Source organism: Symsagittifera roscoffensis, chromosome 4 (genome assembly GCF_963678635.1).
Source record: "Symsagittifera roscoffensis chromosome 4, txSymRosc1.1, whole genome shotgun sequence".
Taxonomy (NCBI): Eukaryota; Metazoa; Xenacoelomorpha; order Acoela; family Convolutidae; genus Symsagittifera; species Symsagittifera roscoffensis.
Window position 1 is genome coordinate 57,052,812 of NC_087065.1, and position 27,957 is coordinate 57,080,768.

Below are 27,957 nucleotides of genomic sequence, written 5' to 3' on the forward strand. Positions count from 1 at the left end.
AATTTTTTCGAAAATGTGTCACTTGTTTTTTTACGTGGGCTTTTTTTCATGTTCTGTCTGCTTTTTGTAATGCTATGTTTTTGCGTTATTATAAGTCGTGCAAAGCTGAGTTACGACTTTGAAATTGAACATCGTTTCCGTTCAAAATTGAAAAAAGTTGGGGTGTTTTGTTCCGAGATGTTTTTTTTTCAAATCGCTTTATCATTAAACACGTTCTTGTGTTCCTGTTTCTTTTAACCTATGCATGCGTTTTAATAATAAAGCAATCAATAGAGTTTAAGAATCTATTGCAGTAAAAGTAAAATGAAAACTGATTTTTGATTTAATAAAAAATGAAGGCGCTTTTGAGCGATTGAAAAGTATAATTACTTTGCTCAAAGTCTCAAACTAACTACTCGTCTATGCGTTTTAGTCAAGCTTTTCATTCAAAACACTTTTGAAAATTCTTTTTCAATCTACCACAACAGAAAACAAAATGGCTGTTGAAAAATAATGAGTAAGCAGCAGCCAAATAGAAAACTTTCTAAGGCTAAATCAGGCCTTGAACTTAACGATTTATCAAAAAAAGAGCCGAAATCACACAGAGCTCCTATTTCTCTCAGGAAAATAATCGAGGAGACCGATGACGCAATCAAATCTTCTGACGTCACTTCAAAAGATGATGTGATTGGACCCTCTGATGTAATCGTTTCGTCAAACACCGACTTGGACGACATGTTTGTAAGCAGGGCTCGGATGGCGTTGGACGCTTTTTCGGGCCACAGGCAATCAGTTGACAATGACAGGTAAACAATTTAGCTAACAAAACTAAAGTTCATGAAAACTTTTAAACTCATGAAAACTTGTACCAGAACATGGCAGTAATAAGGGAAAACTGTTTGTGTCTCAGCCTATCAGTCGATACAGTAGCGGATTTAGGGGAGGGGGGGTGGGGTACGCCTAGTCTTCAGGGATGCAATCTCCCGAAAACCCAATGGTTCCCTTTTTGGTACTATTTATAGACATCCATTTTTGGCTGACCGACCCTAAAAATGTTTTTAAAGGCGCCTTTGGGGCCAACATACTTTTGTTTCGAGGGAAAGCGCGCGTCGAAAACGCAATATTTGGTCAAAACTTCCAAAAACTGCCTAAAAACGACACTTATGGCTTGTTTTTTTTTCAAAAAATCGTCTGCGGCGCTGAAAGTTTGGTAAAATGAGGTCTTTATTCTGATTTGGGAGAGCTCCGAAAATCAATTTGGTCGACCTTAAAATAAGAAAAGGTCGGCAAAGTTTTCGAACATTTTTTTGAAAATAACATATATATCACTCGTATATTATACATATCTTTTTTAGTCTAAATCCACTCCCATTATGTGTATTTTCTCGGTAACTTAAAGCCAACTTTGTTTGATTTTATGCATTAAGTATTTCTTTTTAAATCAGCCCGATCGCAATGAAAACTCCAAAGGTATACGTAACTCAGTAACCACAACAGATTGGAATAGATATCAGCTTATTATTATGATGGTCGTCGGTTAGGTTGGCCGATATTGCGCATTCATCAGGAGAAGACGAAGACGACGATGAGGAAAACGAAGACGGAGAGGGGAGTGAATGGAGTGAGTCATACTTGTCTAGTCTGGGCCAACTGGAGAGGGAGAACTACAATACTTTCCTCCAGATGAAGTTCCTCCGGGCAGTACACGAGAACAACTACATCGAGGTTGAAAGCATGCTCTGGAAACAAAAGTGAGCCATCAATAATTGAAAACACTTTTCGCCATTTTTATTTAACACTGTTGAAAGCATTTTAACTCCTTAAAAATTTATGCTTTTCTGCAAATAGTTCCATTTTCTGAAAATTATTTGACATTTTCACAATTCCAACATGGGATCGCCTGAAAATTTATTTTTTGTGTGATCTGACAGTTTTAACTAAACATTAACCAAAAACATCCGGCGATAGTTATACACACCACTCAAGATTTGATAGTTATATATACCACCCAGGATTTTCATGACTGTAGTTAACAATTAAAGTATTAATTAACATGAAACAGAAAAAAATTAAGATTTTTGCTAGTAAAAAATACTTTTTTTTCTGGCATTGAATACTGAGAAAATCTTCCAACTTCATGTGAAGCTCAAATTATTTTGCCAAATTTTTTATCGCCAACTTCAGCTTAGCTTCTTGTCTGAAACATTTTGCTGTTTTCTGCGCAAATAGGGGCAAAATTAATTTTTGCTTAATGTTAAATTATTTACGAGCGCAAAAGGTTAAAAAAAAGTTTCAAAAAATTTCAACGCAGTTTGTTCATAATTAAATTTTGAAATTCGAAATGCCTGATTTTTGAAAAAATCTTTTCAAAAAACGGCCCCTTCCCCGTCAAAAATTTACTAATACGGGGCTTAATGCGCTCGAATTTTTCAGAAAAAACCGCCCCTCCCTCGTTAAAAAACTGCACAAGTCACTGCATAGGGGTTTTACTTCTGCTTTCTTTGATCTTGAAATGTTTCGTTATTTAAGACACGAAGTGCGTGTGGACACAGTGAACGAAGTGGGTTACACTTCACTGGCTATCGCTTGTATGTCCAACTCGGCCCAGATGATGCGAGTGCTCCTCAAGTATGGCTGTCGAATACGGGAGGAGCTACTGGTCTGTGTAGAACATGACTTCAAAGAGGGTGCCTTGATGCTACTCGACAAACTCTATGCTATTCAGGGCAAGAACGCTGTCAACCAACCGGTAAGTTCAAAGATTATTGTAAGGGCAATTTATCTGATGTATAATTAACCTGCTATTAGAAAAAAAAGGAAAAAGACGTGGCCGATGAGTTTCTTCCTTAGTTGATTTTGTAGCTAAACAAATCACTTAGAGTTGAATTTATTGCATGCAGGGGCGGATCGAGGATTTTCTTGAGGGGGCCGGATTTTCGATAAAAATTTCAAAATGAGTTTCTGAGCTCTCCCAAATCACTATGAAGACCCCATTTTGACCAAATTTTCTGCGCCACAGGCAAATTTAAAAAAGCTAAAAACGCGCTTTTAGGCTTTTTTAGGCTGACTGCATTCTTCCCCTCAAAATCGTAACAAAGTCTGAAATAAGCCTTTTTGCTGATGATACTGCCATTCTTGCATCTTTTCCAACATCGAGAACATCCGATGATTTTAAGAATGATTTAGGAAAACAGATGACTGGTGCATTTGTAACAAATTGTCGATTAGCTCTACAAAATGTAAAATTTTACATAATGGTAAACCTTTTCTTGATACAAAATTTACACTGGGAGGTGAAAATATTACTTTTACTAAATGTTTCAAATATTTAGTTGTTCAAATTGATCATCAACTTAGATTTAACGAGCATGTAAATATTGTCTGCAAAAAATTAGAAAGAATTAATGGGATCATGTACAAAGGCCGGTGTGTAATTTCAAAAATATGTTATTAAGGTTTTATTTAGCATATGTGGTACCAATAAAATCACATGGTCTTCTAATATGTGGTAGTGCTAGCAAAACAAATCTGGAAAAAGTTTATTTAATTCAGAAAAGGATACTGCGAACAATTTTTTTAAAAAAAAATTTGACCATAATACTTCGAAATTTAAGGAACTTGGTTTAGAAACAGTTCATAAAATTTATTTAAATCAACTTTTCAAAGAGACAATTTTCCAATAACTAAAACGTTCTCCATTAGACTATCTGAATACTATTAAATTTAGTTTTCAAAGAAGTACACGTTCTCCCTCAAATGGAATGATTCCCTTTTACCGCTGCAAAACAAAAATGATGGAAAATTCTCTCTCCTACAAAATTTGTAAATGCTTCAATTTTTTGATGTCAAATAGGCTTCTTCCAGATAACATTGAAACTTACTCTGATGAGAAACTGTCAATCTTTTTAAAAGTGTTCAAGGAAAACTACATAGAACTAACGAGAAGACCTTTTGAGTAGGCAGTGGATAGAAACCCTGAGGGGGGTATTATCTTTCCCTCTTACATCAACTTTTATTCTGAAAACCTCAGTTAACATCAAACCATCTCTTATTAATCAGTTGGTAGTTATCAATTGTCCAGTTTCAGATGCATTTGATCTTCACAAACCTCCTTGTCAAAGATGCTCTTCCTTCTCTTCCTTCTCTATTAAGTTTGCAAGGACCTCTCACTGAAAATTGGAAATTGAATTTTCAAAACTAAAATTACCTTGTTTTCCAGTTCACTTAAGGCCATTTACCCACGAAGGAAAGGACCAGCATACGGGATGTACAACTCATCATGGCGTTCCGCTTTTGTGCCCTTTTTTAAGAACTATCTGAAAAATCTTTGGTTATTTTTCTGAGCTGGGTAATGTTGCCTCACCCTCAAGCAACGAGGACGGATCATGGTGGCATCCGACCTTCAGTATAAATTAGCGTGGTTTTCGATTAAGATAATCTGAACACAGAAATATCGAAGATGAACTAAAATAAACCCAAACCACATCAGTTCATATTGAAATCATGTCGGGGTAACTGACATGTTTTTCAGCCGATGGAGAAGTTGGAGATCTTTCCCCCTGGGGCTACTGCAGTGAAAGTGGCCAGTATCTGCAACAATCTGGACATGTTGAAGCTGTTGCGCTACTACGGGGCAGAACCCATTCCAGTGCCAGACATGGAGGTACTCAGTTACTCAGTCAGAGATTATTGGTGGACATCTTTTAAAAAAATATTCAACTCAATCATAAAAGGGAATTGAAGCCAATTTGTGTTTTCTTCAAGTTGAAAGTTTTGCAAAAAGTAAATTGGTTTGCATAGGGCGATTTGGCAAAAACTGGAAACTTATTAAAACAAAAATTTACAGTTTGTGATTAATTTGACATCAACTATATAACTCCTCCTATGGTTAAACGTGACGTGCTGCTTCGATATGGCTAGTTTTTGGCCAATAATTTCTTGCTCTTCTAAAAACAATAACGATAAAAGAGACCTTATTTTGTCCGAAATCTCTGAGATACAGGTGCCATGGCACACTTATAGTTCTATTTTGGCTAACTTCTTCTATGTCGAATCTAACTGTTTCAGGTGAACAGTAAGAACTCAGTCGAAGTGTTCTACACGATGCGTGCTCTGGCTAGTCCCGCCTACTGTCTAGTCATGACCCGCGAGGACCCCATGATGAGTGCATTCAAAGTGTCCACTCATTGCAGACAACTGGCAGAAATGTTACCGCATCAATACGTGCGTCCTTTTTTCGAACTAAACACATTTTTATGGAAACTTTTAAAAAGTTTTCAAAATAATTTTTCCATTTCAAAGATAAAATGCGCGAAATTGTCATATACTTTAAGGGAATTCTCAATTTCTTTTGGTTGAAAATAGCAGAAGAAGCTTGTTTTGGTGTACTTGAAACCATTCACTACCTCTATTACCTCAAATAACTTCTGATTTATATGTTGATATTCGACAACAAGTTTCGTTAACACAGCATTTCGGTTAGTCTTCTGAAAGAAAGTATGTCCATGCCGAAGTCTTTACTTTTCAACGTGTCTAACTCGGCAGCGCTATTCTTCTGTCTATCATTTTAGTTATTTCTTATATAGGAGCAGTACGAGAAACTGTCGCAGCAGATGGAGCAATTTGCGACGCAGTGGTTCGGCACCGCCTCCGACAACTACGAGGTCAACATGATCATAGGCCTCCCAGACCAGACCAACGTCCTTCCTAACCCCGCTACAGTGTCCCTCCCTATGCCCAACAGACCCTCATCTTCCGCCTCCCCTCAATCGCCCTTCGAGCAGAACAAGTACTGCAGACTCAGAAACGCTCTGCTCAACAACCACATCGAGGTATGATGCGATCATTTTTCTGATTGTTAATTTTTTTCAGCAGAAAAACAAATATAGATATTTCCATAGTTTCATTAGAGAAAAAATATCCATAAAAAAACTTAACAAGCATGACAATGAGATTAATACTACCCCCAGTATTCTGATTCTACAATTTTGACTGCGAATAAATTTATAATGTTTATTCTAGAATTACTGTGAATGAATTTATAATATTGATCTTTAATCCAAATTTATCCAGTTTGAAAGCTATGATATGAATCGTCATGTTTTTATAGGTGTCATTTTTTGAAATAAATATATTTGGTAAAAATATGAAATGTTAGTCCCACACATATTGCAAAAAGGTCAAACAAATCGGCATGCTCTCGGTATGCTCATTTGTCCTCACTTGGTATGACGACTTTGGTGTCTTTCAGAGGCCATCAGTATTTCAGGGGCTCAACTATCATACTAGTGTACTGCTTACTATAATTAACTATGCTAAAAAATGTCAGTTTAAAAAACTCAACAGATTCTAACTAAATTTTTTAGCATTCAATTTATCGTATGAACAAAGTGTAGACAATTTTACGAATGACTGGGAAACTGGAAAAGAGCCGATGGCTATCGCTATGTGTCTGTGTGGTTTAGTTCGTGGCCCACCCGTACTGTCAGCAGGCGGTTTTGAAGGAGTTCGAGGGCTGTCTGCCAAGTGGGTGGCGGGACAAGCCCACCCCCTTCAAGGTCTGCCTCATCTTCTCTATGTCCGCCCTGGCCCCTCTCTGGATCTTACTCTACTGGCTCCTCCCAAACAGAGACGCGCCCATGAAGTGAGCGAGAATTTAATAAGCATGATATTAAAAAGTACCCCTCATTGTGCATAGAAAAGCACATGCAACATTCAGATTCTAAACACATGTCACAGTTACACAGTTAGTAGAAGCAGTGAACAACAACCATAATGTGAACAAGTTCAAGAAATTTGAATAAACGGTTACAGGAGCTTCCGAATAACGAGCTTGGTAGTGCATGTTTTGGCAAGATTTCTTGTGTTTTTTTTTCCAAGTCAGCTGATCAAAATCATGGTAGCAACTACAATAGTCCTAAAAATGGTGGTCGTAAAAGACTTCATTTTGAAACAAATCAGTTAAGCGTTCCGTTCGTCCTCTGTTTTGGTTTTTTAGGGGGAAAACAATATATTTATACAACTGAGACATCAGGGTCAGCGTTTTAAGAGAGAATGTTTGTGGCTGATCCTGGGCAGAGTTGCTAGCTTCATTTGAACCTATTTTCTTATTGAAACTATTTCGATGCCAAATTTGTCAAAAGGTTTTTGATTGGACTAAAAAACAATTTATAACTTAAATTTCATCACGAGAACCGATTTGAAATCCTAAAAAAAGCTACCAACAATTTTTGGCAAGAGAAAAAGGGAAGAATAAAAAAAACTTGAACTAAGATGAGGAAGAAAAGTAACATAATAAAAAAAGCATAATTATAATTATAATAATCTTAATAATGAAGTTTTAAAGCCCGCAAATAATTAACCGGCCTTTGATTAAAATGGCCTAATTTTCCAGACATCATACAATACAGCATTCATTTTAGCAGTGAAATGGTTAGGGGTTAAAATATACGGTATTAAACTGAAAAATAGGAGCAAAATTGTTGTGGATTTAAATTGTTTAGGAGTGAAATGACTAGGTGTTAAAATATACGGGGTTAAACTGTACGGTATTAAATTGTAGGACACCAAATAATAATGACCTTAATAATCATTATGATCATGACAATAAAAATCATAATAATTAAAATAACAATATACAAAATCATAAAAAGATGAAAAACAAAATGAAACAAAAAGAATAGACTTGCTGATCGACACACCATACAAAAAGAACAAGCATTCCTGAAAACCATGTATCAGATACATCCAGATATCCGAAATTTAAAAAATACTTTAAGCTGATACATGCAGAGGTCTAGAGAGCAAAAATCATTTCGGCAGATAAGGAAATTTTTGAGGTGGCAAGTTTCCAGGATGGTATATCTATTTTTGAGATGGCAAGTCTTGTTTTTGCGTGGCTGCCGTGAACGAAAAGCAAATTACAACCAGGAGCTGATCAATTGTGTAAAAACTACTTGAGACCAGTAGCTGGAGCAGGCCTAGATGTGTCAGTTATTATTAACACGCTAGCCGAGAACGGAAAAGAAAAAAAACAGTTAGAACATGAATGGACATATCTCGCCTACTTGGAAGCAAGTGAAGCAAACCAAAATTTTCGGGTCCGAGATCAATGTATATAAAATCCAGGGCGGTAAAAAGTTGTTTGAGCGACCAGAAGGCAGAGAAACGTACTTTTTGGGGGTGGTAATCCTTAAAAAGCTGCCCAACAGGCAGTAAAACTGAAGCTGTTAAATTGCCTTGCGTCATAAATAAAAATGAATGAACAGCCAAAAAATCCGAAAACGTTTGCAAAACGAGCCAGATGTAAGGATAGTGTTGCTTTTTTAAAAAACGTTCAAAACACGTAAGAGACTACGGATTTTCCCCAAAATTCATTCAAAATTTCAGCAGGTATAAACTTTGTTTGTGGTAGAAAAAATTGAAAATAGATTTGATTTTCGGATATAGATTGAAAGCGGAAAGATGAAATTGAGGATGAAACAGAAAAAAAGGATAAGAAAAAAGAGTAAAAGAAGAAAAGTAATAAGCAGAAGAAAAAAGAGAAAAATCAAGCAGAAGAAAAATCAAGAAAAAAAGAAGAAAAAAAGAGAAAATAAAGAAGAAGGACAAACATTTATTTTGAAAACAAAAAAAGACCGCACGTAAATGCTTCGTAAAACCAAGTTAACAATTTTTAATTCTAAAAGAGGTACTTAAGGTCGTCTAAATTCTCAGTGAAAATAAGATTTCAGAGGCAAGGGAAAAAATTAAGTCTAAATTCCTGTGTATAGTTACTTGAAACTTGCTTTCTCTCAACTTTATTATAAACGGATCCGGCGATAAGAGTAAGGAGTTTCAGTCTTTTGAGATCTTAAAACTACTTCTTCAGGCGAATATAAACTTCATGACTACTTGAAACTTCAAATAAGGCATCAATTAATAAAGAGTTCATGCTATGCTTGTTTTATTTGAGCTCCAAATTAGTTCATAGGTTATTTAATTTTCAAAAAAATGAGCCTATCGGAAAAAGTTAAGATCGTATACGCTATTCTGACAGCCCACCTTTGAACAACAGAATATCAGCATGAATAGATTTTAAGATATATGAAAAGAAATAGCAACCTATGTTCTGATGTCAGATAATTTTACGAGAAAGGCGAAAAAACAAGTATATTGGGTTCAGTTATGTTAATGGGTTTATGAATGTCATATATGGTTCTATGGTAACTTCTGACATTTTTGTTTTTTAATATATATGTATAAAAAAATTTACGCTTGAGATAAGCAAGCGTTACCAAATCGGAACATAGACTTTTTTCGGGCTTACAACTACTTAAACAAAATATGTTTAATCACTTATGGGTGGTTACTAGATGCGTGGGTGCTAAGTTACTATTAACTACTGGATGGGTGGTGTTACTACAGGTTAGTTTCAAGGGAACTTGAAACTTTTTATGATTGTCGGTCATTTTTGCGCTTCGTAAATTTGTTCAATTTCTAACTTGAATTTCAAATGCATTGCTTGGCTCTGAGTTCCTTTTCAATAAAAACAGTTATTTTAAAAATGTTTGGGGTCGGGTTTTTCTTTGTCTTTTTGAGACGCTATGAAACATTTTATCACTTCTCGCAAATTTTTTTTCAAAAACTTTTTTACCGATTCAAAGAAAAAAGGGGTATCCATAGAAACACCGCCTACTCCTGTTTGCTTTACCACTTTGTCTACAGCCTTTGAAATAGTCTCTGGGGGAATATTTGACCCATATTTTTGATTTTTGTGTTTTCTCTAAAGTTATCCTTCTCTAATCTGAATTTTTGGTTTCAATGAACAGAGTGGTTTTAAAAACCTCCCTGCATATGCGATTACGCAAAAAAAAATTGAGGAAAAAAAATTTTGGCCCTCGCAAAAGTGGAAATGTTGATTTTTTGCCTGTTTTTTTGAAACTTTTTTCGAGAACTACCCTGCCAAACCTGGGTCCTTGGGTTCAATCGAAACTATAGGCAAATCTTTTCTGCTAAACGGCTACGCGTAAGATTTTTGAAACAAAAAGCTATGATTTCCGAAAATGTCAACTATCTGATTTGCTTACCTTTTTTTGGACCTACAAACCTGATACCATTGGTTTAATCGATTCAACAGGTTGTTGGATGCATACGTTTGTAGTTTTCTACGCCCAGTTTCTTGGGCAGAGAAAGCCAGAGCCTTCAAGCAAATAAAAGTTTTGAAACTTCGATCGTTTCTTGGAACTTTTTTTGACTTTTCTAGCAAAAAATATTGTGCCAATTCTTAAGTTACGTGTTCAATCGAGAAACCCGATATTGTGAATGTTCTCTACTTTACCGGCAACGACCAGCTTTTAGTTTCTGAAATTTGAAAATTTTCTAGGCGACTTTTGAATTTTCAAAAAAAAACTACATTTTCAAATCTGAGATGAAAAGTTCAATCGAAAGAAGTGGTTGCGCGAATTTTTCCTGCAAAAGCGGTTACTTTTTTGTTTTTGTTTTTCGTTGAAAAAATGTTATGTTTTTGAGGAATTTCTAAAATCCCAAGTTTTTACTCTTCTCTAATTTAGTAGAGTAACAACTAAGATTTTGGACAAAGTCCAATTTTTGAAACAACGCATTTTTTACCGCATCAGTATAACAAAATGAAAAATATCAAAAACGTACATCCAGCTCTAGATGGGCCCTAGGTGTCCTTCATCGTGTTATACAAAATTTTTGGTTCACTTTGTTTTTTTTTCAAGTTTTTTATGCTTGTGTTGAATCGCAAGTGGTGCGAAGCTCGTCATCGCCTCTTTGTCAAAAAATATTTTTCTTTTTTTTTCCAAAACTACATCAAAAAATAGTTTGCTTTGTTTTCTTTTTTTTCTTCAATGTTTGCAGTCTTTTTCAGGTTCTGTTTGCATGATTTGAATAAAGAAAGTAAGTGAAACAATTCTGGTTTTGTTAAAAGTTTCTGGCTTGAAATTGAATTTATTATTATTTTCAGTATCCCTCCGATGTTGGGCTGAACTCCAAAGTTTTCTTTGTTTCAAATAAGTAAACTATATGTTTAGTTTCAGCCTACTAACTTAGCCTACTAACTCAGCCTTTTATGTTCGTTTCGAACACAATTCTATTGATTTGTTCACAATACAAATACATAACGAAACAAAAAGCAATCGCAGCTAACGAACACTATTGCTCCTATCATTCAGGGATTTCAAATAATTGTGAGAGCCCATAAAAACGCAGATTTTGTTGGTTTTGATGAATTGGTTTGATTTGTAGTTCTCATGCAGCTCATATTAGCGAAAAAGGACCTAAAAGTACAAACTTTATCAAAAGTTTATCAAATCAAACAAAATCTGCGTTTTTATGGGCTCTCACAATCCGTCGAAATTCTTGAATGGTAGGTTCATAGTGTACGTTAGCTGCGATTGATTTTCTGTTTCATTATTTGTTTGCTGATGCATGTTTACTGATTTGTAGGAAATTCGGAGCCCTGCTGGACTGGCCATACATGAAAGTCATGACAAATTTATTGCTGTACGCCATCATACAGGTCATCTAAGAACCGAATGAGTTAATCTAATCTTATTAATAAAATTCTGGACCATTTACGGTTCCTCGTCATAAGAGTTGTACAACCCGAATGACTCTTAGGAACATTTTCGATAATTGAACACTTTTTTGACTTTCTGAGATAAATGCAAGGAAGAGCAGCTGCAACAAAAATAAATGTCAAAACTTTACAAATATAGGTTTTTTCAATATAGGATTATAGAAAACGTTATTCAAATCATTAGCTGAAACAATTCACACATCGCTTCTTCAGGTTGCGCTGATCTTGTCGAAGAACAGATTCTCCATGGACAACTTCGATCCGGAGGACCCGGAACAAGCCCAAGCGAGACTAAGAGAGGACGCCAGAGATATCCAGGACCAGTTCATAGCCAACATAGACGTCCTCAACATATACATATTTGTGTGGACTCTGGGTGAGAAAGTTTGGGAGCAAACATTCATCGAATCTTCTGCAGTGTTAAATACAAAAGCATAAATTTATTGGCATTTCTCAAACTTTCATTTTACTATCGTGTTCGCGAGTCAGTAACGGATTTTGGGAGGGATTTTGCATCCTAAAATCAATTTGGTCGGCCCAAAATTACTATCTGCGTCTGCTCTGAATGGAAGTGTTTCATTATACTTGAACAGAAATGGTGAATTCTTATTTACATTAACTGGCGATGAATTTGATGTTTAATATTATTGAAAGATTCATCTTACGGTGGAAAGTATTTCGTGGAGTAATTTAAAGGTATAAACTTGTATGAGATTTTTTTCTGTGTTTCAGGCAACGTGTGGGCGGAACTGAGGAAGATCTCTTCGTTCGGGATGAACTACTACAAAAGTGAGAGTGCCAACTTCACCTGTCTCCTCATGACCTTCTTCTTCTTCATATCCGCCGTCTGCAACCTCATTCTATGGGTCAGTTAAACGCCTCTTTTGTTGTTATATGCCCAAAAATCATCTTGTTTGATATTTCGATAATTGGATCATAATGCTTGAATCTGATTGGTGGAAACTAATCAATATTTAAGAAAATCTAAAAATTGTTTGCGAAGATTAAAGTCCATGTGGTATTGTACATGATGGTATTTTTAGGCCGCATTACAGAAAATACCCCAGCCGCCCGTCGATTCTCCATCAATTTAGGATGTTATCTTTGGGCCATATCAACATCGAAGTTTTAAAGATACTTTTAAACTCATTTGAATTAGGGAAATTAGAATTTTCGAATCATGAATGTGATAAGTAGTCATGTTCAAAAATGGTCAGAAATGTGATTCGAGATGATAAATTTACCTGTGCAAAAGTGAGCTCGTTAATACTAATTCAAATTGGCAGGAGCCGCACTGTTTTTGGGCAACTAGGCTCAATCATTTCCCCTAAGCGTTATCTTTTCTGGCTTTAAGGCCGCGAATTCCTTGATAATATTTGTTTCTGGAGGGCCAGATGAAATTAGCCATCCAGTCACAATGATTTTCTTACCTTATAACCATACAATGTTCAATTTCGATCTCGTCGAGTTTCTTTTTGACCAGTAATTTTAGTTTTTTTGTAGTAGATTTCTGAAGATTTTCATTTATTAAACCATAATTTAAAGTAATCGAGTGAATGTTCCAAGTTGAAGTATTCGAGTGATTGATCATAGAGGTATCTAATTTATTTTTATAAGTTTAATTTTTTTAGTCGAGTTTGTTTATTTTAGTCGAGTAAATACAGAGACACTACTTTCAGCATAGAGGGAATACCCAGCAGCCCCATTCCAAACTGGGTGCGAGACCTCGCCCACGTGCAGGACGTCGCCATCACCCTTGGCAACCTTCTTCTGTTCCAGCGTCTGGCTTACTGGATATCTCTAAGCACCTACATGGGCAAAACATTCTACTACTTCACCGTACCTTTGTTGCCTATCTTGAAGTTTTTCGCGCTCTTCGTCGTCTTCTTAGTGGCCTTTGCAGTGTCTCTCAATGGCCTACTATGGCCTTCGTATTCGTCTTTGATGTTATTTTGTAACCAAACCGTCCATAATCATGGTCGGCCTCCTATTGGTCCCGGGAACTCAAATACAGACAACTCGTCTCTCATAAATATGTTGGTTGCTGAGTATAGCCAAGAGTGTAGCAATCTACGGGACCCAAGTGATAATTTCGAAAATCAGAAGAATTTCATCAGGGAGATGATCAGGTGAATCAATTTGTTCTAATAAATATACATCCTTTTTAAACTTTTACCAGATAAAATTACTAGATAAAAGAAGTTAAAACTCCTTATTGCTTCTCCAATCGAATGCTGGTAATTAAATTTTGTATTAATTTGAATTCCGCAATCTCTAAATTTGAATGTCTTCGTTCCTTGGCGTAATTCGGATTCTTTGTGATTCAGCATTATCGGGAACCTTTTTGGCCTCGTTTTCGCCATGTTCGGAGCCGACCCGAAGTCGCGACTGCTAGCAAACTTCCGCAACTACAGCACCCCACAAGAGGCGACAGCCGCTATGTTGTATGCAGTATACGCCTTCTTCCAAATCCTTGTTCGACTGAACGTACTCATAGCACTAATCGTGGCAGCACTCACCCAGATATATGTACGTACCCAAGAAGCCTAATGTCCTTCTAACAGAAACTGTTTTTATTGATGGTTTTTTAAAAAGTTTTCATAATAATTCAAGACGCCCGAAACTAGCTCTAAATCATTAAATGAAGTACAGCAATAAACAAGTTAAAATGATTCCTCAATTTACTTATGATTGAAAAACCAAGATTGCTAAGAACGTTTATAGGGTTAATAACCATGGTATCTGTATATTTTGTACCGTTTAGCAACGTGCCAACGAGGAGTTCAAGTTCTACCGGACGAAAGTGATGGTTGCGTTTATAGACCCAGAAGACAACACTTGGGTGCCCTCTCCCCTCAACCTCATCCCCACTGTGAGGGAGGTGCAGAAGTGGATAGTGGACAGAGCAGAGCGGAAGAGGATGGGGAGCAGCTTCACCACCAGTGACACAATTAAGGTATCCTGCCACTCGGTCGAGATCCCTATTTGATCACATCCCTATTTGATCACATCCCTAGTTGATCACACTCGGTCGATAATCCTAGACTATCAAGGAACGTTATCTTGCATGGTTTTTTAAATTATAAGATGATGCAAATCTTTTAAAGATCTTGCAAGATCATGCAAGATAATATCTTTTCAAGATGTGAACACTAGGAACTCAGTAAAAATCGCCTAAAATTCAGCAAATATTAATATGAAAACGCTAATCAAAAACCATCCATATCAAGATATGAACGGAATCCGCCAAAAAAGGAAGAGCCAACGTGGTTCAAATCATGCTTCAAATTATTCGTTAAATCTCGTTCCTGGTGAGAGGGTTCGAAATGATTAATGCGAATTACTATTAATGCAAAAATGCTGCATGGCGAAACTGCTACCGGTTGAAGTCGATGCAGGGGCGGATATAGAATTTTCTCAAAGGGAAGGACTTTCAAAAACTTTATCAACCTTTTTTTTGTCGATCAGAATGAATTTTCGAGCAATCCCAAAACACTATAAAGACCTTATTTTTACAAAAAAAATTGCAGCAGGCTAATTTTTGGAAAAGTAGGTTAAAAATGCCGTTTTTGGGCATCTTTTTCAAAATTTTTTGGCGCTTTCCTTCAAAATTAGTACATATTGGTGCCAAAGGCCGCCTTAAGAAAACTCTAGGGTTGGTTAGCCGAAAATGGATGTCAAAAAATAACATCAAAGCGGGGACCCGTTGGTTGGTAAAAGACCCGACATCCCACCCTAAACCCGCCCTTGGGGCGATGGGCAATTTTCATGCGAAAGAAATAGCTAAATTCCTCTCTTTAACTTCTCATTAACTTTTACACGCATGAATTTTTCCAATTCATCAGTTAATAAAATTAATGTTTTTGTTTCAGGAGCGAATGATGAGGGAGGCTTCTGAGAAAAGTCGACTGGAGAAATTAGCTATAAGTGTAAGTTTTGACTGTAGTTTGTTTGTGTGTCTTACTTTTTTCATAAAATTTGCTGTCCATATCGCATTTGATGGACGAGAAGCAATTATGGAATTATTCTGTTTACGCTCATCCAATTTTTTATACACAGTTGCCCTGATGAATGCGGTCGCGTGATCCGTCATCATATGGAATCTCCGAGACTGTTTTACTTAGCTTCTACTCCTTTGCTATTTTCCACTCTGTACCAACATGTCAATTAATCTGGAAGCTGCTCAATTCAAACATCTACATCAAGAATTTAAAAAATCATAATAATTGATATTTTTTTGAAGGTAAGTTTTTTAATCAACATTCAAACTAATTGAGAGGCAGAATATAAAGTTAGTGGAAAATAGCAAACAAACTATTGTAACACGTTGGAACCAAAAATTCAGTGTTGAAATATATCAATTCAAAAATCATGAAAAAGCCAAATTTTTTATTCCTCATTAGTTAATGATCGGAAGTGATCAAGCCAAAAGTCGCTCAACGCTTACTTTTCCATTTAAAATGAAAGGTTTTGATGCATTCTAAAGCTCACTTTTCGAATCAATTTTTCAACAAATTTTTATATTCTTCGATGGAATAGAGCATGTTTATAACCCAGTTATGAAAAACTAGCAAGGATAGCCGCTTGATTTTTTTCAAATTAGTGTTGGTTCTTGCGAGTCTATGATAAAAGGTGTGCGCGTCAATCTCCACGATTATATAAAAAACGGTTTTTTAAACACTTTAATTAAAGAGTATTTTCTCGGCAAAATAACTCCGGAAATTTGAAAATATAAGGATAATTTATAATGTTTAACAAGCTTTATCATCGGTAACATCGGCCACAATAAACTGCATAACTCAAAGCAAGCTGCAAAAATGGCCAGTATTTGTCCTTGAGACAAATTGCTCTTTTTAAAGGTCAGCCTTAACCAAGGCTGAACCAAATTAGAGCGAAAAGACGGTTAAAATGGGTTTTGGGGGGACCGAACCTGGTTACGGAGCATCCCATCAAGTTCGGTGCACATTCGAGTTCTAGAAAGGAAATGACCTAGGCGGGATTCGAACCGGCGCCGAAACCGCTGGGACGCACCATGTATACGCTCGGCTACTGTCCCTATATGCATTTATATTTTGGTTCAGTTTTATGCATTTATACTCTCGCACATTTACATTTGCGCTGCAACATCCTCCGCCCCTAAAGACGGAAGAACAGGTGCGAGTTTTACGGTCGGTCGTATCAGCTCGCTCGTAACAGTTTTGATATCGGCGGATCGGGCGCATCCGTCTTTGCCGTAGTGTAGTTTAGCAACACGGGCGAGTGGGTAATGCCCACGTGGGCTGTCGGGTTTGACTACCCAAACCAAGTCGCCGGTTTTCAGTGTGACATCCGAATCATTATGCCACTTTGCTCTCTTGTTGAGAAATGGTACATATTCACGCAGCCAGCGTGACCAAACTGCGTTAGCGTACGATTGTGCTCTGGCGTAACGCTTTTTATTATCAAAGTTATCTTCGAAACTTAACGACGGGAAGCTAGCTGCGCTGTGACCGAGAATGAAGTGATTCGGGGTGAGTGCCTCTAGGTCGTGCGGATCGGAACTGACCGGAGTGATCGGTCTTGCGTTAGTAATTGTTCAACTAGGCAGAGCGTTGTTCCTAGAACTTCCTCAGTTAATCTCCTGTTGCCTAATATGTCGTACAACACTCGCTTAACACTTCTCACTAGCCGCTCCCAGGCGCCACCGTGATGAGGGGCACTGGGCGGATTAAACTTCCACTTAATGCCTTTGTGGACGAAAACGGCCGGGCGACTTTGTTCCAATTTTGGACACAGGATAGGAGCTCCTTTTGAGCACCAACAAAATTCGTGCCATTGTCAGAAAGAATGGTTTTGGGGGTACCTCGCCTTGCAATAAATCGCTCTACGCCCATGACGCAGGAACTAGTATCGAGAGATGGAACCAACTCGATGTGAACTGCTCGAGTCGTGAGGCAGGTAAATAGGAAACCCCATCTCTTTTCGGTACTTCGGCGTATTGGCACTTGAAACGGGCCAAAGTAATCAACACCTGTGTTGGAGAAGGGAGGCTGCTTGTAACCCAGTCTTTCAATCAGTAGGTCAGACATAATGGGCACAACTGTTTTTGCTTTGCGCTTACGGCATGTTATGCAAGTATTTTCGATGTTCCCAAGTAACCAGCGCAACTTCAGAACAATGTATTTCAACTGAACTACAGCACGCATGTAATCCAACCCCTGATGTGCATGTTGAAAGTGCATATGCCTAATCAACAAATGAGCAACTCGGTGTCGACCATCCAGTATTATTGGATGTTTGCTATCAAAGTCGGTATCAACAAGACGGCTGATACGTCCAGTTGAACGCAGGATGCCAGCTGGGCCGATGAACGGAGAATATTTAGCAATCCGACTTTTCTTTGTTATCAGTTTATCGGACTGAAGTATTTTCACTTCGGCAGGAAATGATTCGGACTGAGCGAGATAAATGAGCTTCTGCTCGGCAATATCTAACTCGGACGGGTCGGTTATTTCAAGCGTTTTTGTACGGAAGTGTTTATGCGATGGTAGCACACGAAGCATAAACGCTAAAACACGTTTGTACTTTACAATTGAGCTGAATTTATCCCAATTTTTAAACAGACGGATCGACGGCGCTTTCTCAGATGAAGCATCAACAACAAACGTAGATGCAGTCTCAAGGCATGTATCAATGTCACAGAGTGGGCCTTTTAATTGGATCTTTTTGGTGACATCAGTGTTCGGCTGGAATGGCCAATCACATGTCCTCAATATACTAGGGCCTCTAACCCAGCTGCTATCCTTGAGAGATTCCGAAGAGATCCCTCGTGTGCCGGTATCAGCTGGGTTATCACCACTGAGTACATGATTCTATTGATCAATGGTGGTGGACTCCAAGATTTCACCAGTGCGGTTTCCAACAAACACAGGAAGTTTGTTGCACGAGTTAAGCCACTGGAGAACGGTGGTAGAATCAGTCCACATGAATACATTGCTTACTTTGAAAGTAAGCGCTTTCAAAATCTCTTCTTTGAGTCGAGTCGCAAGCAGAGCAGCCTGAAGCTCTAATTTGGGAATGGAGAGCATCTTCATAGGCGCTACACGGGCTTTCCCAAATACAAAAGCTAACTCGGTCTTTTGCGATTTAGCAAGTCGGGCTCGGAGAAACGATACGGCGCAAAAAACGTCCTTCGAACTATCACCAAACGTGTGAAGTTCACAGCGGTCGAACGGTTCGGTAAAGTAGCTACGAGGTATCGTCAGAGTACCTAATAGTGGAAGTCCTGAGTGCCAATCTAGAAATTGTTGTTTAATTTCCTCTGGGAGATCATCATCCCACTTTTGACCACTGATTCTCCATATGTCTTTTAGTAAAAGGCGCGCTTTCACAGTATATGGAGCTACCAGTCCTATTGGATCAAAAACTGAGGAAACAAAACTCAACACGGTGCGTTGAGTAATTGCTTTATCTAGTGGTCGATCAACACCTCTACTTACTACTAGGGTATCTTTTACATGATCCCACCTGAGACCAAGAACATGCGACGATTGGTCTGGACTCTTACAAATATCCTTAACTGACGGGTTGGACTCACGGTTGTCCGGATTAAGAGCGGTTGTAACTTCGGGTACATTGCTAACAAACTTTGTCAGGTTAAACCCACCTAATTTGAGCATTGCGACTAAGTCTTTACTTAGGCTAAGAGCGTCAGCGGTATTTTCGAACGAGTCAAGATAGTCGTCCATGTAAAACTTCTGGACAACGGCTGAAGCGGCTTCGGGGTATTCAGCTTGATTATCAGAAGCAGTTTTTTGTAGCGCGAAATTCGCACAAGTTGGCGAATCACGAGCGCCAAAAATATGACGGGTGTATTGGTGAACCACCACACTTGAAGTGGGGTCCTCCCGCCACAAAAAACGGAGAGACGGTTGATCTCGCGCAAGTACTCCAACTTGTAAGAACATACCTTCTATGTCCGCTGAGACGGCGTACTTGTGTTGACGAAACCTCAACAGTACAAAAATAAGATTTTGAAGGAGATCCGGGCCAACCAAGAGAGATCTATTTAAGGAAGTGCCATGAAATTTGGATGCTCCATTGAGCACACGGCGCACCTTGCCGGGTTTGTTCGGGTTCAAAACCGGATGATGTGGAAGATACCACTCACGTTCGCCTCGTGAGCTGGGATCGTGCGGGTTGACGGTTATGACATATCCTTTACTTATATCTTCTCTGATTGTTTCGGTATACTTCTCGCGAAGTAACGGATCTTTATCTAATCTTTTCTCTAACGACTTTAATTGGGCTAATGAAGAATAATAATTGTTAGGCAAGCTAACATCATTATCACTCCACAGCATCGGTACAGTGTAACGCTCACCATCGTGAACGGTTTCAGTTTTTAGGATCGACAAAGCACGCTTGTCTGCGGCGGAACGGGCATCTACTTGCTTGAACGCACCATACGACTCTAATTCGTACCAAGTTTTGATTTGGTCGGTCAGAGAAGTATCGTCCGTAACGCAGTTAAAGGAAGAAGAATTTAAGGACGAACGATCAGGAGACGGACCACTAATGACCCAACCTATCGGAAGTCGGACGGCGCACGGTGAGTCAAGTTCATCTCCGAAGACATGTTCGAGGGGTCTTATCGCATGATAGAAGTCCTGTCCTATAACTATCTCAATCTCTTTGTAATTATACGCAGTCGTCTTTAACGGGGCTAGTTGCGGGTATTTGACCTGCAATTCGGAAACGTTTATAACATCGGGTCCTATGTACATGTTGTGCTTAACGAAAGCGACAAACGAAAACGAAAATTCACTTTCATTGGGCTTTGCGGAAACTTTCAAGTGAACTCGTTGAGTTTTAGATACCTTGGCTGAGTTAAAACCATCGGTCGTAACATTTACGAGCGTGCCAACTAATTTGAGACGTTCAACGAGTGCCGCGGAAACCCAAGAATGAGTGGAACCGGTGTCACAAAGTGCTAGTGCATTCGAATTTTCCGAACCAGAGGACACATCTACCAACGCAACGGGAAGAATACCTTTTGCAGTTCCCTCACAAGGTTTAACACAAGCTGCGTTATTTGCAGAAGTAGTGTTTGTATTAGTTTGAGTCGATGGTGATCGGTCGGCCTCTTTGGGCGGGAAAACTTTCTCGGCTCCATGAAGAAGCACATTGTGAGTGCTCTCACAGTCCTGTTTTGGGCATTTTTTTGCCTTTTGGCACTTTCGGAAGGTATGGTTGCCTTGTAAACAAGAAAAACAGAGCTTTTGTTCTGCTACATATTTAGCCTTTTGTGTTGCGTTTTTCTCTTTGAACACGGAACAGTTCCAGAGTGCATGCTGCCCTTTGCATAGCGAGCATGGAGGAAACCTTGTCTTTTCTCTACTTTTCTCATCCTTAGAACTTACCTTAGTGTTACCTGCAAGCACTTTTGTAACTACTTTTTGTGTAACTGGTTCTTCAGACTTACCCTTAGAATTGATCGTTTTCAGCCTCTCATGACCCTCCGCTTTTTCTTTGAGCCATTCATTGAAATCTAGCAGAGTTGGTCTATGCCATTGGCGTCTTACGGTTTGCATCGACCATGCCTCCTTAAGGTTCGGGGGAAGCTTACTCACAGCCTGATTCAGTAAGTTAACACTTTTCAGGTCGTCGTTAAAAGACAGAGACTTGAATACGGCAACAAGTCCAGAAATTGCAGAGGAAAATCCAATTACATTTTCCGAGTTATGCATTTTCAGCGGCGGAAAATTACTCAATTTATCTAGGTGAGCCCCTACTACAGCATGCGGCTGCCCGAATTTTCTTTGAAGAGTTGCTAATGCGTCTTTATATAGTACTCCGCTATAGCTATACTCAGCGATTGCGGATTTTGATTTACCCACTACGAGCGTTTTCAGATAGGTAAGCTTTTCATCGTCACTGAGTATGGCTGAATCGACCGTCGATGTGAATTGCCCAAACCACTCATGCCAATTAAGTGGGTTGCCATCGAACTGGGTCAGCTTCCACTCAGGGAGATGATCTTTTCGGCTGTGCATGAGTATATTAACCAACTCTCGTGTCGAAAGTGGACGCTCGACGTCTGCACCAGGTGAATTACCGGGAGTTGGCTCTGTGTAATTCGAAGAGTTACCGTGACAATCAGGAACGAACGGTTGATTAGCATGTGAAAAGTTTTCAGGCTGCGCAAAGAACACAGTCCCTCCATTTGTATAAGGAACAAAATTATTCCTAGGAACAATCGGAGTTACTGCGGAAAAAACAGTTGTCGAAGGAACGTAGTGCTGTTGAGTTGACATTAAAGGGGTAGCAACAGCTGGTCTCCACAAATTACTATAAGGATTGTAGTGGTCACTTGAAAAGTTATAACTACTAACGGGAACACCCATATGTTGTTGTGATGGGGCTACAGGTGCTTGGTAGCCAACTACTACTGATCCTGCAGTGTGATGACTTAAAGAAACATGATTAACTGCTGTTGATGCAGGAACAAACGGTGTTACACCAGAAGGAACTTCTGCAGATGATGGCGGAGCAAAATAGTTTTCAGAAGTTACCGGGACTACTGAACCTGTGTTTGGATTGCCTAGCACCGGATGAGTGGACAAAAAAGTTTGCTGAGGCAAATTATTAGAAACAGGTTGAATGACCTGCTGTAACCCTACTGGATTGTTAACGGAAACCTGCGATCGGACCAAATTCGACAAATTATGATGTTGTCCGTGAATGTGGTTACTGTAATACACTCCCGGATCACTAGAAGCTGCGTGGCCGTTATTCACGCCTGTAAAACTTGATGAGACCAAGTAATTTGTTGATGCAGGATAAGTTGCCTCAGGAGCTGTTGAACGAACGTGCTGCTCTTGATTGGGAACTACAACAGCATCAGGCTGATTGTGGTCGACAGATTCGACCCAGTGACGCGTACGATCCTTTTCGTCAATTGATAGTTGTGGAGAGATTCGAGTTAAACCACTTTCCTCAGCATTCTCACTGATTTCCGACAACTCATCTTCTAACTCAAGCCCTTTCAACTCAATTTCTGCCAGTTTTTTCCTGTGTTCTTCAGCCAATTCTTCCAACTCTAAACGGCTTTGTTGTTCTTTCAGTCTTAATGATACCTTTGCCTGAAACTCAAGTTCCTCTTGTTGTTTCTTTAAAATCATTAAATCGCGCTTTTTCTCAGAAAGTGTTTTCGACGGAGCGGCGGTATAACTAGATTTCTGAGAGCCCGATTGCTGATGTCGGCTGCTTCGATGCGACAACTTAGAGCGGGTATCTGTTTTATGCGACCGGGGTTTTTCACTTTTTTCAGAATGATGAGAAACTTTTGAGCTGCTATCAATTTTGTCCGGCTCTGTTACTGCCTCAAAACTTGTTTTATATGTGATAGCTTCCTGCAAAACTTTATCGTTGCTTTGAGTCAACTTATGAAGCCACATATCCTGTGCCGGTATCAATTCGTCGGGATTGGCACTTTTTGCAGCCATAACAATCAACTCAGTATTTATCTCGACCGCTTGCTCTATATAGTTCCTACATTTTTCAATATAAGTATCAATTTTTGAGCAACGACTCTGACTCTCTATGTATTCTAAAATTATCTCGTGGCATTTATAAAGTTCGTTTTCGAGAGTGCTACGTTTCTCAAACAACTTCTTAATTTTCTTCTGAAACTTAACTTTCATGCTTAATAATTTCAGAAATAAACGACTCTCAGAACATACCGTATTTTCACTCAAGTAAATCCACAAACTTTTACCTGGCGTTAAAGTTAAAGCTTAAACTGGGCTTTGTGAAACAAGTCTCTTTCACGCGCTTTTGAGACGGTGCGGATAGTATACGGAGCGCGTGATCCAAGGAACTAGCTCCTAGAATGAATACCACACACTCAAGAGACCTATGCGACGGCTACGTTACGCTAAAGTACCAATGGGGTGGGGAAATTAAGTAGGTCGGTTGAACTCCAACAACGCACACGGAGTAAACCTGAGGATGAAAGAATTCAACTTAACTCACTTAATATCACCGTACCTGACCACTTAACATTAGTGTCGCGCAACGAAGTCAATAATCGGACGGGCTGAAACGGCTTAGAATTACTTGAAGCGTACTGGCTTTCAGTTTCACCAATGTGGGTGGGGGATCAGGCAAATTGGTTAAGTTCCAACAACACACGCGGAAAAAACCTGAGGTTGAAAAAACTCAACTTAATTTGCCTGATATTTTGCTACCAGACCACTTACCATAAGGTTGGTGTCATGTTACAGCACAGTTTCGCAGAATTATGGGGACGTTTTGAGGAATTTTTGGCGATTTTTTACTTTTTTCCCAAAATTTTTCGGAAAACTTTGGTCAGCAGGTTCGAGTCGTAAACCAATCCAAAATTAGTCTAGTACCCCTTGTCTATGATCCGATTTTTTTTTTTGATTTTCAATCCGTTCACAATTACCCAAAAATTTGTGGTATCGGGAAAAAATTACCACTTGTAGCTTGCTTTGAGTTGGAATACACAATAGAAAATCGTATGTAATTTTATCGCACAGAAAGATTTTGAAAAAAAAAAACTAGAAGAGTGTTACAGTTTTTGACGATTTTGGAGATTTTCGGCACCGGAAATTTCTCTCTCACGAGTCTGCACAGCTACTTGCACGATATCTTAAATGACAGTCAGGATACCTGTTTTAAGAAGTCTTTCATCTGTCCTTCATCTTTCTGCACTATGGAATATCTGCTAATTGAGATAGAATCGGGTCGGTCGGGCTTACACGCCTGAAGATTCTCCCCAGCTACGGATTCTGTGAATATCAGTTAAGAGATGCCAACAATTTAACAAGGTTATTTTCTATCGTAAGTTGGTTTGGTGTAGTAACTTGTGGGTTGACTTCGAATTTGAACTCGTATTGTTTGCTACGCAAGCAAAGCTCGTTTTCACTGCAAATTACGTTTTGAGTATTCGGGTTTGTCTTTTTCCTGTAAGTCTGTTAAACTGTTGTCGATATTCGATGACAGTTCGTGCTTAAAATTCAACAAACTTTACTTCTTTTGCAAGTGGGAAAATAGAAACTGAGGTTTGATATCGTCCAACCGGCTTTTCGTACAACTGGCACTGGCACTGTTTAAGTAATGTAGCACAAACTCACCAAAACAGCGCCAACTGACATCTAATAAAGGGAGAGGAGCGTTGAAATGAGTAGGGATAAACAAGCTATCCTTTCGAGGTAAGTGATTTCACCTGGTCACCAAATTCAGTTGCAGTTGTTTGTTGTTGACGTAGACGTTGTAGCTACTCACTGATGCCTCGAGTCCCTTTTGGGGCGCCAAAATATGCGCGTCAATCTCCACGATTATATAAAAAACGGTTTTTTAAACACTTTAATTAAAGAGTATTTTCTCGGCAAAATAACTCCGGAAATTTGAAAATATAAGGATAATTTATAATGTTTAACAAGCTTTATCATCGGTAACATCGGTCACAATAAACTGCATAACTCAAAGCAAGCTGCAAAAATGCCCAGTATTTGTCCTTGAGACAAATTGCTCTTTTTAAAGGTCAGCCTTAACCAAGGCTGAACCAAATTAGAGCGAAAATCCGGTTAAAATGGGTTTTGGGGGGACCGAACCTGGTTACGGAGCATCCCATCAAGTTCGGTGCACATTCGAGTTCTAGAAAGGAAATGACCTAGGCGGGATTCGAACCGGCGCCGAAACCGCCGGGACGCATCATGTATACGCTCGGCTACTGTCCCTATATGCATTTATATTTTGGTTCAGTTTTATGCATTTATACTCTCGCACATTTACATTTGCGCTGCAACAAAAGGATCGGACAAAAACATAAAACTTAGGCATTATTGACAGTAACAGTTAAAAAAAGCAAATCGAGCAACGGTTTTAGTCGAAAATTGACAAGAAAAAATCCATCCATTTTGCAGAAACTTTTTGAAATTATGGAACTTTTTATTCCCAAGATAGCATTAAAATACCTTCAAAATTAACCTTAACAGGTTTTCAAATTGGTTTGAAACCGAATCTTTTTGGACACTGGGACAATTTTTAAAAAAAAACTTTCTACGTCGTTGCAATCAGGGCTGAAAGCGCTTTAATATGATATATCAATCCACCCAATACGATTATTATTTGCGATAACTGCTTTTGAATTAAAATCAAACTAATTTCACCTTATTCGTTCAAAATAAGACCATAAATCAACAATTTCTAACAAGTTTCTCTTAGCAATGGAAAATTATTTTTAACGTCGTTCGAATCACGGCTGAACTGACTTTAAGAACATATATTACTCGGCCCATTCGGAAGATTGTTTGTGGTACCTGATTTTGCGTTGAAAAAATTAAAATGCACCTAAATACAAAATTTTTCCCCATTTTCAATGGTCGGAATAATAAGCAAATCAAGACAATAACAAATTGTTTAATCGTTATCAATGAATTGTATTCATTATTTGTCAATGAATATAATGAAAACACTTATATAGCATGTATTGTTTTTTTCTTTTTTTTCGGAGAAAGCCATAAAAGTTGTTGGCGCTCAAAGTTGATTTTCGTGGTTTTACTTTTGTTTATCTGTACGGCCAATTCAAATTCATTTGTTAAAAATAAGCAAAACCAGCTCCCGAGAAACAGTTGCAAATCAAATGGTGAAAAAGGGGTGAATGAGTTCTAGTTTCAAAAATAGAAGTTAATTTCCAGAGTTCCAAGGAGAAAAATTATTTATTGTTTCTTCTTTTTTTTTCAAATTGGGCCACCTTTATCACAAGGAAACGTCGCAAAAGTGACAAATTTGTTTATTTTTTTTTTTCAGAAACTTTTGGTGGAAATAGTATATAACACAGTGGCTTAATACTGCCAAACAAAATACTGGAAATCAATAATTATTATTGTTCTGCGGTATTTTGTTTGGCAGTATTAAGCCCCTGTATTATAATATATCAATTCCGCGAAAAATTTCTGTGAAAATATTGAACTCAGGTTCAAAGTCATGATAAAGTGCGTTGAAACTATGTCTGGACCTTTCGCCTCAATCTTGTCTCGACCTTGTTTTAACTCGGCCCTAGTCAAACTTTATGATTATATCTACTGCTTCCTGTTATATTTTGTTGTGCTTACTATTTCTACATTTTGTGGAATAATTTCAAACTTATTTCGTTACTAGTTGCGACAACGCGATAACTATCATCCGCTTACTAAAAATTCACAAAACGCTGATTTTTCAACATAAAATATGAGAGTCTGTTACGTAAATCCAGAAATGTGTTAAGAAAGTAACAGGATCTACTTGTCAATCGCCCTTCCTTTGGTATCTACTAAAGAATTGTCATCCCTACAAACAAATAAAAACAGTAAATAGCACTACAGCTTTGTATCTAAAGTTCAAACTTTACTGTAATCTGATTGGTCGAAAATTTGACAAATTTATCTACTTAACAATTGCGGCCCCCTTTCTTAAAAGTGGGGCAATTGTTAAGTAGATCCATGTTTCGTAATAATTGAACTTTGTAGCGTATGGTGAACAACGTGAGCAGGAGGGTGTTGAGAGTGACGGCTAAGAAGAAAGTGGAGAGGAAGATCACTGTGGACCATCTGAAGGACCTCAAGGCCGCCCTCTCTCCCGTCTTCTTACAAAATAAGGTATACCTGATCCTGAATATTAGCTTTCATCCTTGACGGGAAGCATTGTTGAAGCGACAAAGCACTCCTCCCAGTTGATAGCTTCCTAATCGTTTCGCCAATAAAAAGTTTTGTTTTTAGTGTGAATAAATTGGGGTTTAAAATTTCAGCTGAAGGTCGTTTTTGTTTCGGTTTTTCAATTCAGGAAAACTAATTTGATGATATGCCATAGCAAAGGTCGACTAAAATTTTTCAAGATTTAGCAGTTTTGGCAGTTCTGAGGGGGTAAATGTTTGAAGGATTTTTGAGGGACGAGCTCTCCAAAAATATCAAAGAGAACCCATTCTTTCAAAACAAGCTGAACTACTCCAGCTAGAAACCAATGTAAAAAAATGAGAATGATCGCAGATGCATCTAGGTAGATGATACATAATGATAAGTTTGATTTTGTTCTTCAGGCCAACCTGACACAGTTGGATGATTCAATGAAAGACTTCATTCACTCTCGCTTCAACATTCCTAGGAGGGAACTGGACAGCAAACGCCATCACCACAAGCCCAGAAATTGAATAACATCAGCGACACTCAAGCAGCCATCGTTTATCAATATTAAATAGAATCAATGGTCACAAAAAACCAAACCGAACTTACCATAAAAAGGTCCCCTAGTAAAAGTATAGATAATTTCGAGCAGCAATTTTTTATAGCTCACATTTTTTTGAGGGCTATTCTGCACAAGTGCATCTATTACTGCTTACCTAAATTGAACTA

General features: G+C 38.3%; 1 protein-coding gene across 1 annotated transcript; it reads left to right on the forward strand.

The window, feature by feature from the left end:
- The first annotated feature begins 392 nt into the window (after positions 1-392).
- On the forward strand, positions 393-27,957 carry LOC134843801 (short transient receptor potential channel 6-like). Its single transcript, XM_063860084.1, has 16 exons — positions 393-785; positions 1,521-1,730; positions 2,509-2,728; positions 4,511-4,642; positions 5,047-5,202; positions 5,565-5,810; positions 6,444-6,622; positions 11,431-11,503; positions 11,777-11,939; positions 12,296-12,429; positions 13,214-13,692; positions 13,891-14,092; positions 14,328-14,519; positions 15,436-15,492; positions 27,079-27,207; positions 27,645-27,957. Exons 1-16 carry the CDS (start codon positions 493-495, stop codon positions 27,753-27,755), a joined length of 2,976 nt encoding a protein of 991 aa, XP_063716154.1. The 5' UTR covers positions 393-492; the 3' UTR covers positions 27,756-27,957.